At 55.7% G+C, this 13,453-nt stretch overlaps 8 protein-coding genes across 15 annotated transcripts; 4 read left to right on the top strand and 4 right to left on the bottom strand.

Annotated features, from left to right (window-relative positions):
- KVP18_004890 (uncharacterized protein) lies at positions 1-3,218 on the bottom strand (the record flags this gene model as incomplete). Of its 3 annotated transcripts, XM_067957936.1 has the most annotated exons (3): positions 1-1,194; positions 1,733-1,896; positions 1,925-3,218. In XM_067957936.1, coding segments are annotated over 3 exons (2,652 nt in total), but the record flags the coding sequence as incomplete, so codon positions are not given.
- A 977-nt stretch (positions 3,219-4,195) lies between these two features.
- KVP18_004894 (uncharacterized protein) lies at positions 4,196-5,413 on the bottom strand (the record flags this gene model as incomplete). Its single annotated transcript, XM_067957948.1, has 1 exon — positions 4,196-5,413. One exon carries the CDS (start codon positions 5,411-5,413, stop codon positions 4,196-4,198), a length of 1,218 nt encoding a protein of 405 aa, XP_067808831.1.
- A 40-nt stretch (positions 5,414-5,453) lies between these two features.
- On the bottom strand, positions 5,454-5,945 carry KVP18_004907 (uncharacterized protein; the record flags this gene model as incomplete). The annotated part of the gene is made up of 1 exon (XM_067957977.1): positions 5,454-5,945. One exon carries the CDS (start codon positions 5,943-5,945, stop codon positions 5,454-5,456), a length of 492 nt encoding a protein of 163 aa, XP_067808860.1.
- A 165-nt stretch (positions 5,946-6,110) lies between these two features.
- KVP18_004911 (uncharacterized protein) lies at positions 6,111-7,823 on the top strand (the record flags this gene model as incomplete). The annotated part of the gene is made up of 1 exon (XM_067957985.1): positions 6,111-7,823. One exon carries the CDS (start codon positions 6,111-6,113, stop codon positions 7,821-7,823), a length of 1,713 nt encoding a protein of 570 aa, XP_067808867.1.
- Positions 7,824-7,836: 13 nt separating this feature from the next.
- On the top strand, positions 7,837-8,349 carry KVP18_004918 (uncharacterized protein; the record flags this gene model as incomplete). The annotated part of the gene is made up of 1 exon (XM_067957996.1): positions 7,837-8,349. The coding sequence occupies one exon, from the start codon at positions 7,837-7,839 to the stop codon at positions 8,347-8,349; it is 513 nt and encodes a 170-aa protein (XP_067808878.1).
- Positions 8,350-8,358: 9 nt separating this feature from the next.
- On the top strand, positions 8,359-9,170 carry KVP18_004889 (uncharacterized protein; the record flags this gene model as incomplete). Of its 3 annotated transcripts, XM_067957933.1 has the most annotated exons (2): positions 8,359-8,540; positions 8,567-9,170. In XM_067957933.1, 2 exons carry the CDS (start codon positions 8,359-8,361, stop codon positions 9,168-9,170), a joined length of 786 nt encoding a protein of 261 aa, XP_067808816.1. The 3 variants fall into 3 exon arrangements, with proteins under 3 accessions (XP_067808816.1, XP_067808814.1, XP_067808815.1); XM_067957931.1 differs by lacking the exon at positions 8,567-9,170 and having other exon boundaries at positions 8,359-8,544; XM_067957932.1 differs by lacking the exon at positions 8,359-8,540 and having other exon boundaries at positions 8,646-9,170.
- A 203-nt stretch (positions 9,171-9,373) lies between these two features.
- KVP18_004896 (uncharacterized protein) lies at positions 9,374-11,350 on the bottom strand (the record flags this gene model as incomplete). 3 transcript variants are annotated; one of them, XM_067957952.1, is made up of 2 exons in its annotated part: positions 9,374-10,226; positions 10,293-11,350. In XM_067957952.1, the coding sequence occupies 2 exons, from the start codon at positions 11,348-11,350 to the stop codon at positions 9,374-9,376; spliced, it is 1,911 nt and encodes a 636-aa protein (XP_067808835.1). The 3 variants fall into 3 exon arrangements, with proteins under 3 accessions (XP_067808835.1, XP_067808837.1, XP_067808836.1); XM_067957954.1 differs by lacking the exon at positions 10,293-11,350 and having other exon boundaries at positions 9,374-10,270; XM_067957953.1 differs by lacking the exon at positions 9,374-10,226 and having other exon boundaries at positions 10,286-11,350.
- Positions 11,351-11,619: 269 nt separating this feature from the next.
- On the top strand, positions 11,620-13,173 carry KVP18_004914 (uncharacterized protein; the record flags this gene model as incomplete). Of its 2 annotated transcripts, XM_067957990.1 has the most annotated exons (2): positions 11,620-11,625; positions 11,656-13,173. In XM_067957990.1, the coding sequence occupies 2 exons, from the start codon at positions 11,620-11,622 to the stop codon at positions 13,171-13,173; spliced, it is 1,524 nt and encodes a 507-aa protein (XP_067808872.1). The 2 variants fall into 2 exon arrangements, with proteins under 2 accessions (XP_067808872.1, XP_067808871.1); XM_067957989.1 differs by lacking the exon at positions 11,620-11,625 and having other exon boundaries at positions 11,935-13,173.
- Positions 13,174-13,453: the final 280 nt, after the last annotated feature.

The following is a 13,453-nucleotide window of genomic DNA, read 5'->3' as shown; positions in this document are numbered from 1 at the left end:
AGGGGGAGGCTTTTCAGAAGAGTTACTCTCGTTGAAGGCGATTCCCTTACGACCCTTAGAAGCAGGAGGCTCCTCAGAAGAGTTACTCTCATTGAAGGCGATTCCCTTACGACCCTTAGGAGGGGGAGGCTTTTCAGAAGAGTTACTCTCATTGAAGGCGATACCCTTACGACCCTTAGAAGCGGGAGGCTCCTCAGAAGACTTGCTCTCCTCGAAAGTGATACCTTTACGAACAGAAGGCTCATCAGAGGACCTGCTCTCCCCGAAAGCGATACCCTTCTTGGTACTGCCCATATCCGCGTCGTTCATGGGGCCCAGGGAGCGGAAAGAGGCGATGGCTGAAGCTACTCGCGATTCACCGCTGGCTTCCTTGCTTTCGCGTCGACTTATCGCCTCAGTCCAGGGTTCTGAATCGTCTGAGGACTGCTCTAGCATATGCCTTCGCGCTTTTAGCACCACCATTGTTTCCTGTCTAAGGAACTTCGTCAAGTCCTCTCTGGACTCTGGCACATATTCATCCGTTTGCACTCCTCGACTAAATCGATTGGGTCCGAGGGTCGAGACCCTCGTTCGGACCGCCTCCAGGCGCTCAGCGAGGGGAACTATTCCCAGCACATCGTCGATGGAAGCGGCGCCGCCGACGCCCGCGAGTTCGATCGTTTCGACAGCGTCCTTGGCTTCGAGCAGCCATGCGAAAGCGGCTTCGAACTCCGCCACTAGAAGGTCGCCTGCCAGTTGTACTTGTCCGGAGTCCACCAACTCGGACGTTATACCCGGGTGGGGAGGCGTCGATTTGAAAAAATCGTCAGGAAGACTTAATTCCTTAAGCAAAGCTTCTTCGAAACCTACCGATGCCCAATCCGAACCAGAGCGGATGGCGTCTTCGGAGAGAGTTCGGGCCCAGTCGGCGGACATAACTGAGCTCACCTGACGCGCCACCGCCTGAGAAACATCCTGGGACTCCTCAGAAACTTTAAACGACATCTCTGCGGATTTCTGGGATCCCTCCCTTGAGATCCCTTGCTTCTTCTGGGATCCCTCCCTTGAGACACCTCGCTGCTCCTGGGATCCCTCCCTTGAGACCCCTTGCTTCTCCTGGGATCCCTCCCTTGAGACACCTCGCTGCTCCTGGGATCCCTCCCTTGAGACACCTCGCTGCTCCTGGGATACCTCCCTTGAGACACCTCGCTGCTCCTGGGATACTTCCCTTGAGACACCTCGCTGCTCCTGGGATACTTCCCTTGAGACACCTCGCTGCTCCTGGGATACTTCCCTTGAGACACCTCGCTGCTCCTGGGATACTTCCCTTGAAAACCCCTCCCTTGAGACCCCTCGATTCTCATTCGCCGCCGCCCTTGAGTCTTCTTGGGATGTCTTCCTTGAGACTCCTCGATGCTCGTTTGATGTCTCCCTTGAGACCACTACACGCTCCTTTGATGCCGCCCTTGAGACCTCTTGGTAGGTCTCGCTTGAGACTCCTCGATTCTCCTTTGATGCCTCCCTAGGGACTTTTGCTGGTTCGAGGGGTGCGTCAGTAGCCGGAGGCCCTCCAACGAAAGGCGCATCCTCCGTTACTCCATCGAGGGTTTTCGCGTCCGTAGGTCCTTGGTTGAGCAAACTTTCTCGACTTCGCATCGGGAGAATCTCCCTCACTAGTACAGCGTCGAAACTCATGAAATAATCCACACACGTGTTACAGCAACCGTCCAAGACCATTAACCCTTGACCTCACTTCCTCGGACGACAATCGCCTGGTTTCCATGCTCATGGAATACAACAGGCTTCGCAGACTGGCAGTGAACTGCGGGGTATGCACAAAGAAAGCCGGGTTGCACATGACTGCGTCGTTGAAGGTGCGCGCATACTCGGGTAATACAAGATAGACTTCCTGGAGATCTGAGTGACTGTCCCACTCGTTCCCCACCGACAGGCCTCCTTCCCCGCATCTCATGTTGGGTCCGGAGCTTGCTGGCCAGCGACGATAGACTCATTTGGAGGCGCTGTACCTGTGTCTGGTCGTTCAGAGTGAGAACGATAACCACCACCGTCACTGCCAACGACCAAACATCGTTGGAGGGCTCCGCGCCGCGAGCGAAGAGCCACGGATCTGCGTAGGTTGTGGTGCCTCGGAGCTGGTACTTAGACTGTCCGTCGGGTCCGCATCCCAGACCGAAGTCTATGAGCACCCTCTGCAGCCCTCCACTCCGCTTCAGTGTCATGATGTTCGCGGGTTTCACGTCTCGGTGAACGATGCCGTTCTTGTGGAGGTAGGCCAGCTGAGCGGAGACGTCCCGCAGAACGTCGACCACAAGCTGCCCCAGGGCGCAGCCATTGCCAGGAATGACGGAGACGGCCTCGTTGAGGTGCTCCATGACCGTCATCATGCAGTGGTATTGCCCCCCCAGCTTCATCGGCTCCCACACGCGCGGGAACACAGGCCCCACTAGAACATGCTGCAGGATGTCGTACTCAGTGCTCTTTATGTGCGGCTTAAGAGCGCGGCGCTTGCCAGCAATGCGAATCTCAAATACCGTCGACTCCCCCCCAGTGCCTAGTACGCGGACAACGGAGTTACTCGAAGCCTCAGCTGTGCCGGGGAATAGGTCGGGGAAGTCAGCCATGAGGAACAGGAAAGAAGGGACGTCGAAGTCACACACTGTGGAGGCGCCCTGGTACGTGGACTCCATAATACCGACGAGGGAGGCGAGGCTGTTGGACCTCCACGTGAGTCCCGTGTAGTTGATGAACGAAGCCAGCGTTGTGATGGACAGCTTCGCAGTCAGCTCGTGCACAGAAGGGTCCGACCGTTGCAGCCGCTGCAGCAGCTCCGCCTTTAGCGAAGGGTCGACGTCGCGAGTCAGCACGAACGTCTGCGCCCCGCAACGCAGGCGAACAGCGGTGCCATCACTGAGCAGATGCCCAAGAGCGCGGCAGAATTTTCGCCATGAGCCCGCCGCCATGGAGTACTCGACATTCCGAAGAAAGTTTTTGTAGTCCTCTACTTGCAGGACGACCGTGCCTCTGTCTGTGTGTACAGCAGCTACGGAGGTGGGACCAAGATCGAGCACCCACGAACGAATGCCTGTCAGCGGAGCCGCCTGCCGAACAGTACCTCTTGAGGGACCGGCCGTTACTGGCAAGGGCTGCACTGCTGGAGGCGTGGTCGGGCTTCGAGGTCGAACCAAAGCTTTGACGGCGGGTCTTGCCCGCCCAGCCATAGGGACTGACTCTCGAGGGAGTACCCGAGGTTTTGAAGGCGCGATGGGCTTCGCGAGCGGCTTCGGCGCCTGCGCATACGTTTGTGTTCTATTCGGAGACCCCTTGGACTCGGTCGTGCTCAAAGTTGAAATGGGCGAGCACGCTACTTCCTTTTGGCGCTTCCTGTGACGAGTCCCCGAGGATTTGGATCTTGACTTGCTCTGTTCCTTGGGTCGTTCCACCGTGCTTCGAGGCCGCCGGCTATCCACCTGCGATCCCTGACGACGGCTGTCCACCTGCGATCCCTGACGACGGCTATCCGCCTGCGATCCCTGGTCTCTTGGCTTAGGCAGGTAAAACGGAGGGACCGCGTGGCTCTCCCTCGTCAGAGGTGGGCTGCGTGTCCAGGATTCCGGGTTACTTACGCCAGGTGCCTTGTGGGCATTTCTGTCCTTCGGGTCGGACGCTCTCTGCTAACACATACTAGAACTCACGCACCTCGAACCATCAGCTGCGCAAGGATGAGATAGAGTGTCAGACAGGCACATACCGTACAGCGGCAACCCTCGTGATGAGGTTCGCATTATCAAAATGACTAAATAGAGCGTTCTAGATGAGTCACAACTATCGTATCCACATACATTTAGCGCAAGGAGTTCATTGAAAATTTATAAAAGCGTTAGAGAAGAAGACTCGTGAGCACTGCCAGTCCTCCAAGAACGACCATCCGCGTCGAATTGCAAGTGGGTAAAATACTGGAGCCCACGGCCGCTTCGCACGCCTGACTTATCAGCGACTCTTCCATACAGCCGGGCTGGAAGCCACTGAGCAGCGAGAGCGTAGTGCCGCAGTAACTGCAGCTAGGTTGCGCAATACACCGCTCACAGCTGGTTATGGCCGAACAGTCGACAGCAGATGCTGTCAGCACGAGGAGGACTGCAGAATACTTCATTGTTATTAAGATTACTAATTTCTGTGTAGGGGATACAGCCCCACATCATCTTGCAATAGTAGTCTTCATCCGCGCTAGGCCCATATGAGGCCGGGAGGACTCGGTTGCCTCTGGCGATGAGACCTCTTCTGGTGATGAACTGCTTGCTGCCTGTGATGAGCCTTTCTCTGTTGGTGATGCAGAGGCGACCTCTGAGCTTTCAGAAGGCGATGCCTCGCTCTTGTCGGTCTCGCTGTCTATGGTCTCCCCTTCGCTGCCTATGGTCTCCCCTTCGCTGCCTATGGTCTCCCCTTCGCTGCCGATGGTCTCTTCTTCGCTGCCGATGGTCTCCCCTTCGCTGCCGATGGTCTCCCCGTCGCGCTCATCGGTGAGAACCGCGGGGCCAGACCGCCGTCTTCTATGTGCCTCTTTGCGTTCGAACAGCTGAGCTAGCTCAGACACGCATGCCCTCCCCTTGTTTCTCACTCGGATCCGCTCCATCCAGCGCTTCAACCTTTTGCGGCGGCGGGTCTCACGCCAGAGTTCTCGACGCGGGTTGCGCTTGAGTTTCGGGAGAGTCAGCTGAGAGCAGGCAGTCACTGGGCTAGAATCCCGAGTTGAGCAGCCTAACCAACTCGTCGTCAAGACCCGAATCGTGTCGAAGGGGGGGATAAACAGCACCTCATCAAAGTCCCGGAGCTCCGACTGTCCGAATGTTAGTGGTCGCGGCCGACGACTTATCGCGTCAGTGATACACAGGACGCGGTCGGGGTCCGTCTGCTGCAGCGACCGCAGCTGGCGGATGACCGACCGAGATACACCGCGCAACAAATACTTCTGCCGAGGGGTCCGGCGATCCGGTTCATAGTCGTCCGAATCTGAGTCATAGTCGCTGTCGGAAACCCTCTCGCTTGGGAGTCTGTGCTTTACGAGGCGCTGGCGCTTGCCACGCTCCCCGCGGAGAATGATTTGCCGAAGTGCATGAGCTGGAGGTACCGTGGATCTGCTCTGCAGAACTTTCTGAGCCTCCCAGTCCTTGACTCCAGTGCGTCTGGTGGATCTGCCAGTTGTCATTCCGGAACGAGCTCTGTCACGGCGAGTCGGCTGAGTAATCTCGAGCGGCTCATTTGCCGGAGCCTCTACCCCCACCTCTACCTCCACCTCTACTTCCACCTCTACCTCCACCTCTTTAGGTGACCCCTCCGGACTGGGCAGCCGAATGGAACGGTCGCTCTCAATAGACAGGCTGAAATCCGTTTGCTGCTTCAAGATTCCCGTAGGCATTATTTTGACACGTATAGCGAAATTTTCAACAACAGTCCACTCAGCAACACTTGTTAGACTTCTTGCCTGTGTGAGCGTAAGACCCCACATCGGAGGGGCGATCCGCACAGCAACGGCAGGCGGTCTCAGCGCAGCAGAGCTTGGACCCGCATTTCAAAGGCTTGTTGCAGCAAGTGCCGCAAAGGGCTCCACAACAGGTGCGGCCACCGCAGCAGCCCTTATACATCTTACGGGTGCGGACCCGAATAGTTTTCTTAGGCTTTGCGTCGGAGGTGGAGGAACTCGAGCTGAAAGAGGATCCGCGGGACCTGGCGGCATGCACGGGGCTAAGCTGCCACTGCACGTCGGCTTCAAAGGTGGGCACAGCCTCCTGCTTGTAAATAGGAGAGATTCCATGCTTCAGTGAATGACCTGGGGGGACGTAGACGGTGTCCTTGGGTTGGTAGAGACCGGGAGGAAGGTGAGTCCCATAAGTCTGGCCGTAGTGGGTCGTCTGAGAGTTGGTGGTCGCGAAGCCTTGAGGAATCTGCATGGTGATTGATACTGATTACGAAATACCAAGAATAATAAGGTTTCCATGAGATGCATTCCGTGTGGGGAGTTACCAATGCCCACCAGCAACCGATCGTCCCCTAGGCAGGGGAACCGCAGAGTCTGTGTGACTCACAAATGAAATCACTGACGCAAATCGACTAATATGAGCACCAAGGTCCACGTAGACTCCCAGAGCGAACGGCAGAGGCCAGCAAAGAAAGACAAATACTCCTCGGGAGATCTTAAGGACTACGTCGGGGTTAAGCAGCACGACCACTCTCACATCTCGCGCTTTCATATGGCCTGCTGTGCGGTGAACGAGGGCTACGCCATTTTCGGTGGCCATGACCAATTCAATTTCTACAGCAAGGACGCTATATTCCGGGAGCAGCTGGTCCTGCTGAACTCCGACGGGTCGGTTCGTAGCGCCGTATCCCCGGGTCTTTCTCCGGAGCCTCTGGCGGGCATGTCAATGGACTGCGGCTTGGGACAGGTGTTTATATATGGCGGTAGAGGCCCCCACACTAGAGGACTCTTCAGCAACCTATGGATGATTCAGCAGGACTCAGGGCAGTCTACGAACGTGGCTACCAAGGGACGTCAGCCACCAGGGAGAGCACGGCACGCCTCGTGCATTGTGGATAGCCAGTTCTATGTGCACGGAGGTCATTGTCACTCTTCACGAAGGGCACCTGGCATGCTGATCAAGGACTTTTGGATGCTGGACCTGTCAACTTTACAATGGTCGGAGGTACCGTGTGCTGATCACGGACCCTGTGCTAGATTCGGGCACTGCATGGTCCACTGGGGTGGCTGCCTTTATATTTTTGGCGGCACTGACGGAAGGGAGGTCTTCAACGACACGTGGCGCTATGACCACGGTCAGTGGACGCTAGTGGAGTTCCTCCCGGACCATTCTAACCCGAAGACGATGTTGCGTCCGCGCTATGGGGCAAAGGGGGTCGTGTTCGACGACTGCATATTCATGTACGGCGGTTGGGGCTCAGACGACGACCCCCTCCCCGAACTGCTGATCATGGACTTCTGCACGCTGACGTACAGATTGCTGCGCGTGCTGGTACCCAACTCGACACGCAAGGTGTCCGTACCAGCGCTAGGCGACACTACCCTTCTACTGCACCATCCGGGGGGAGAGCTCCCCGCAGGCACCAACGTGACCGGTGCCTGTCTAGGACCCCCTTACAACAAGCTCCTGATTCTTGGGGGGGTCAACAGACGGAAGATTCTGAATCCATCCTGTTACGTCATCACTGAAGTGTCACGTACGACAGACCAAACTAAAATGCGAGACCGACCTGTAGTGGCGACGCTGCCGTGCACGAAAGCAGCGTCAATAGAAGTACTGCCATCGCCGATTGCGAAGAGCGAGCTGTCTGACCCCGTAGAATGCGTACTGACGCAAGCCCTGCTGAACCAAGCCGATCCCAACTGCACCTCTTGTAGAACCTTGGCCGACTCGCTTCTGGGTCTCAAGAAGACACACTCTTTCCTGCAGTCAAAGGTGTCCGACCTGAAATGGGAGAACACCACACTGAGAGCCCTGGGACGAGAGTCAGCCTACCTCAAGCTGAAGAACCAAGAGCTTGCCAACGAGCTTGAGACCTTTCAACGAGCCGCAAGACACCCCTTCCTCGGATCTATCGTAAAGCGAGCCGTCGAGATGAGTGAGCGGCATTGGGGCGCAGAGGCCTGTATGGTGTGCTCAACGGCGCGGCGCACCACGGCGTTCGCCCCTTGTGGGCACATGTTGTGCTGCGCCCCCTGTGCTACCAAGCTCGTAGAGTCCGATGGGTGCTGCCAGCACTGCTCCCAGCGACTTAGCGGATGTTTGACTGTGAAAACCGCTGAGCCGTGATCGAAATTAACAAATGCGTGTCTTCTCGGTTTTTTTACTGGTTGCAGCCGTCGCCAAGTTGCCACGGTTCCGCACGACACACTTTGATCTCGAGGCCTGGCTTAAACCGGAGTTGGAGGCCAAATACGGAACGATGGCCACCCATGACGCTAAGCCTAATTCCACCCATGACGCTAAGGGTAATTCCACCCATGACGCTGGGACTAATTCCACCCATGACGCTAGGACTAATTCCACCTATGACGCTAAGGCTAAATCCACCCAAAAAGCTAAGGCTAATTCCGCCACCCATGAAGCTAAGGCTCAGCCACTAAAAGCCAAGACTAATTCCACCCAAAAAGCTAAGACTAATTCCACCCAAAAAGCTAAGGCTAATTCCAGCCATGAAGCTAAGGCTAATTCCAGCCATGAAGCTAAGGCTAATTCCAGCCATGAAGACCACAAAGGCGAAGGCCCAGAACATCTCAGTGAATCCCAGGGACGCGCCGGAAGGTTGCAGCTGAGACAAAGTGCAACGTCTGAGTGACTAATTTAAATGTTCTGTGACAAGTATGAGCGAAAGACGCAGGTCGGCCAAGGTGCCTTCGGACATGTCTTCCTCGCAGTGGAGAAAGCCACGGGTAGACGAGTGGCATGGAAGACCTTCTTCCAGGGGAAAGCCGATTTCGCCAGTTCAGGAATGGACGCGGTTACCTTGAGGGAGATCGTGTACAGCAAGTAAGCCTCTAAGGAATTCTTGATAGACGCTTGAAACACCCCAACATCCGTCAAGTCATAGATGTGAACTACTCTTATGGAAAGCTCGAGGTCGCTTTTGAGTTCATGGATACAGACTTGGCAGCATATATACGTGAGGAGCCAGGCAAGCTCACCATGGGGAACGTGAAGTTGATACTGTACCAGTTGCTGTCGGGTATAAGCGCCATGCACCAGGAAGGCATCATGCACAGAGACATAAAACCAGCCAACGTTTTCATCTCAGGTGTCATCGCTCCCTTGGTTAAGGTGGGAGACCTCGGGCATGCCACGCGTCTCCGACAGACAGCAGGTGTTAACTCTCTGTGTGTGGGAAGTCTTCTGTACAAGGCCCCTGAGTTGCTTCTTGGATTGCAAACCTACGGGACGCCTGTGGACGTGTGGTCAGCAGGATGCGTCTTCGCCGAGATGGTCCTTCGGGACCGTCCTCTCTTCCTCGCACGCAACGAGTTGCAAGTGCTCCACCAGATCCTTGCTTTCCTGGACATCGACCTCGAGGCTTACGATAACCACCCTCTGTTTGCGCACCTCGCGCCAGCTCTAAAGGCAGCCGTCCTGAGCTCAGAAAAAGTGGAGGCACACGCTAGGTGAGATTCGCGGGATCACATTCCAGCCTGGGCTCCGTGTTCTCTCGGGCGCTTCAGCTTCGTTGCAGGTCTCCTGGGGACCTCGAAGGCACGCGGTTGCTCTTGCGCATGCTCCAGCTAGATCCTCGCAACCGCATCACATTGCAGGAGGCTCTCACGCATCCCTTCTTCTTGGATCTGGACACTACTGATGTTTGCCAACCGAACCTACGATAGGCCCTTCTTGAGGGACACATGCAGTCGCTTCCGGCTGGACACGGCGGCCCCATCCATGTTGCGGACGGCGAGCAGAGCGCATTCTTCGGTGCTGAATGACACGAATCCGTACCCTTGAGGCTGGTTTTCTGCGTCTCGTGGTATGACAGCTGCGGATATGGAGCCGACATGAGAGAACGCAGATTCCAGGTCCGCCTCGATCCACCAGCTGGGCAAGTGAAACACGAAAACGGTGTGGGGTCCGTGAACAGGCGCTGGACGCCTCTTTAACGAGACTTTGAGCCTCTTACTCTCATCCACAGCCAGGCCGTTCAACATCGCGATGGACCGCGCCGCGCCTGCCGCCGTATCCATGGTGACAAATCCGTAACCCATAGAGGAGCCGCCAACCCCCCGTGCCACTCTGCATTGGGTCACCTGCCCGCATCGCGAAAACTCGTCTGACAGTCGCCGATCGTCCCACGAGCTTGGTAGGTAGAACACGAACAACGTACAGTCTCGGACGCTGTCCACGAGCTCCTCGTTGTGTGACAGCCGGACCAACTGCTGAATTTGGGCCTTCTGACAGGCCTCTGGGGTTTGCTTGAGGCTGACTTTCAACCTCTTCGGACCCACGACCAGGCCGTTCATTTTTGCCACGGCTGCTCGCGCATCTTTGTTACTCTGAAAGCAAACAAAGCCGTACCCTTTCGAGGTCAGGTCCGACTGTCGGATTACGGTGCAAGCGAGAATAAGGCCAAACGGTCGGAAGGCCTCTTGTAAATTTTCATCAGTCCACGTGTCGGGAATGTGGAACACAAAGACATTCCGGTCCACCAAGTCGCGTCTGAGGTCAAGGGCCGGTCTATGACCGTTAAGAGCAGTGGACAGGAGATCATCAGACACCATCACCAAATGATGGTTTTAGTACGGCATGTATTCACGAATTTGCTTGCGAACTTCATTCTGTGACTTCACAGCTTTTTTCTTCCGCTTGCTCTCCCACTCTTCTTCCGCTTTCTCCAGTGCCATCAGGCGCGACATCCAATCATCCGGGTCGTCCAAGTGTCGCTCTACGAGCTTATCTCTGACACGCGCAGGGGCCTCAGGGAAGGCTGGCGCGCTGTTGTGATACTGTAAAGCAAACGGGTCCTCGTCAAATACGTCTGAGTCCTCGCTCGTCAGCGCATCCAACTCCACTGGCGCCTTGTCTATCCCGTCGAGGAAGTCTCGAACCCGCCACCTGTCGTTGTCTGACCCTGAGTCCGGAATCTCCGATGTGTAATCCATCTGGTCCTTGTCAACATCAAAAGTCTCATGCGACGAGCTGGCCTCGGGGTAGTCGCTTTGCGTATGGAGGGACTCGTCTTCGTAGGGCTCGCTGTCGGAGGTAAGCCCACCACTGTAGAATAAGCTCTCGTTGGCGTTCAGCTCGGCAAACATTATCTCGTCGTCATTTCGCAATAGGTCCAGCACATGGTCAGCCAGCATGTGCTCCTTCGAGTAAGCCTCAGTGGCCGCGTCGAAGCTGGTAGAGACCCTGTAGACGTCAAAAACAAACTGCTCCTCTCGGCTTCGTTTCCTAATGCGTTTGGAATCCGCCTCCAGCAGGCCACCAAGCCGCTTACGCTCCAAATCCACTACGACGACCTTCTCGTCATTCACCTCTACGACTTGGCGGTTGGTCTGGTTATGCTGATCCTTGAACTTCAACAGGGCTCCACGCACTTCTTCCCGCTTGGTTGTCTCGTAGATTCGTTCTTCATACGAGGCAGGAACCTCGAGTACGGTTTTAGGAGCGCAGCCGCGCCCCAGAGCAAGCGATTTCTGGACGACTCCAGCCAATTGCTCGCCGTCCTCTATGGAGTCGAAGTACTCTAGCAATCGAACGTCATTCAGACACGGACGTTTCTTCAGCGGTGGCGACACCAGTAGGGAGCGCCGAGGAGTCTCATCCCTCGATCGTTTGATTCGGACGAGAAAGCTCATTGCCACAGCTCAATATTGATGGATTTTTGGACAAACTTCGTGTTGCAGACCGCCCTACCTATGAAGCTCCACGGTGACACAAACCTGGCATATCCATCATTTACCAGTCGTGTGAATCACCTTACGTCATTCGTGAACGACGAGTCTTTTGTGAACCGGAAACTGTTGTGTAGCAATCGAAGCAGCCAATTACGGGCTGAGATGGGTTGGAAGAGCGTCAACGCGTACCTAGACATATTCTGTGAATTTTTCCGGCAAAAATTGGTTTGATGTCTGTGAGTTAATCCCTTCATCTTCATCTTCAGAATACGGACGTTAGGAGATCCACCCGAACCAGAAGACCATCTCAACGAATTACTGACCAACTCGGCCCTGAAGTGGTGGTAATTCCAGCTGGAACAGGCTGTAGGCTGGGAGACGTGCCCGTTTTCGTGGGTAAGACCCAGAGACGTCCCCGGCGGCACCTTCTGCAGCTAATCCACAGCCTACTATTTGGTGTCAAAGACAACCCAGACGACCTCCTAGCATCCATATATGACTTCTGTGGTTACCCTGAAGAGGCACAGAGGGAGCAAACGACCCGGATGTCTGAGTTCTGCGGCGCTTTGAAAATGAACGAGCTAAATTCACTCCTAGCTGTGTTTGCGGTGCATCGCATCAGGAAAGACGAGCGAGAGGCAGTTCTTGAGCCCTTCATCTCATGGCTTGTGGAGCCATATCAAAATTGGCAGCAGGAAACAACGCGCATGGAACAACCTACAGAGACACCGCAGCCAGCCACGAACCTTAGAGTGAGTCACCCTGGGGTGCAGGAACCCGTGGAGGAGGTGGAAACTGGTGCTATGGCGAGGGAGCCCGCGGAGGAGGAGACTGGCGCTATGGCGAGTGAGCTAACGGAGGAGGAGGAGACTGGCGCTATGGCGAGTGAGCCCACGGAGGAGGTGGAGACTGGTGCTATGGCAAGGGAGCCCACGGATGAGGCGGAGACTGGTGCCATGGCGAGGGAGCCCGCAGAGGAAGTGGAGACTCGTGCCATGGCGAGGGAGTTTGCGGAAGAGGTGGACATTGATACGAACTCGAGGGGTGCGGAGTCCAGCTATATACAGGCGAGGGAGTCCGAGGAGGTAACTGATATGAAGGAACTGACTGCACCTGTGGGGCTCGAGATCTCCGAGAATTGGAAGGAAGTGGCTGACCCTCCAGGCAACCCGGAGACAACCGTCAAGGAACCTGTCGCCGAACAGGCCGCTGACGCGAATGATTTCGTGGAAGAGAGTCCTCTACCCAGGCCGCTAACCCCACTAACTGAACCTTCTGTTTCGGAAGACTATGGCTACTCTGCTGACACTTCCATTGTGAAAAGCTCAATGAGCCTCACAGATTCTCCCATCTCCGTGGAGACCGACAGCAAGTATGACGTTCACATGGACAGCGCCCCGGCAAATCTGCACGTACCGCGTCCATGTGCCTTGGCTGACCCCTTCCCGCCAGTAGGAGTGCCTGAAACCAACGCTTCCTCCGGTTTCGCACCCCCCATTGGTGCGTCTGATCATTCAGGCTGCAACGGAACTAGCAGCATGAGCGCGTTAACGACTGAAGAACCGGAGATGTTCCAGGTACCCTTGGACACGTCCACACCCGCCAACTCATCCGCCCCCGGCAATACTGATAGCGTCCATAGCTCCGACGAGTTCCCTAGCTCAGAGATCTACAATCCGCTGGAGAACGAGAGAAAAGACCCCATAGCCGCGAGTGCAACACTTCTGCACGACCATGCGGAGGAGACTTTGGAGTCGGAACTGAAACGACGGCGGTTGGAGTGAATGACTGTGATCTAACTTTTCGCAGTTTAGACTGGTGTGTGAGCGACAGCATGTTGTGAATGATAGATGACGTGCTTGCTATTTCCCACGAAAATGCGTTTCGACGGTGACCGCCTCCCTCTAGCGCTGGAACGCTTTGATGCGCAGATCGGAGGTCTGTTCCTGAAATTCGTCCATTATGGCTGCACGTATCGTATGCCTTGTTGTCGCACTTCGCGGAAAAAATGCCTTGTGGAAGGTTCTGGATACTATGTCTCGGGCCGCTGCCTGCCGCTCGTCA

Source organism: the organism of the source record quoted next, assembly GCF_019968955.1.
Source record: "MAG: Porospora cf. gigantea A chromosome Unknown PgA_NODE_40_length_57433_cov_351.351, whole genome shotgun sequence".
Classification (NCBI taxonomy): Eukaryota; Apicomplexa; class Conoidasida; order Eugregarinorida; family Porosporidae; genus Porospora; species Porospora cf. gigantea A.
Note: the sequence above shows the minus strand (reverse complement) of the source record. Positions and strands in the feature narration are given on the sequence as shown.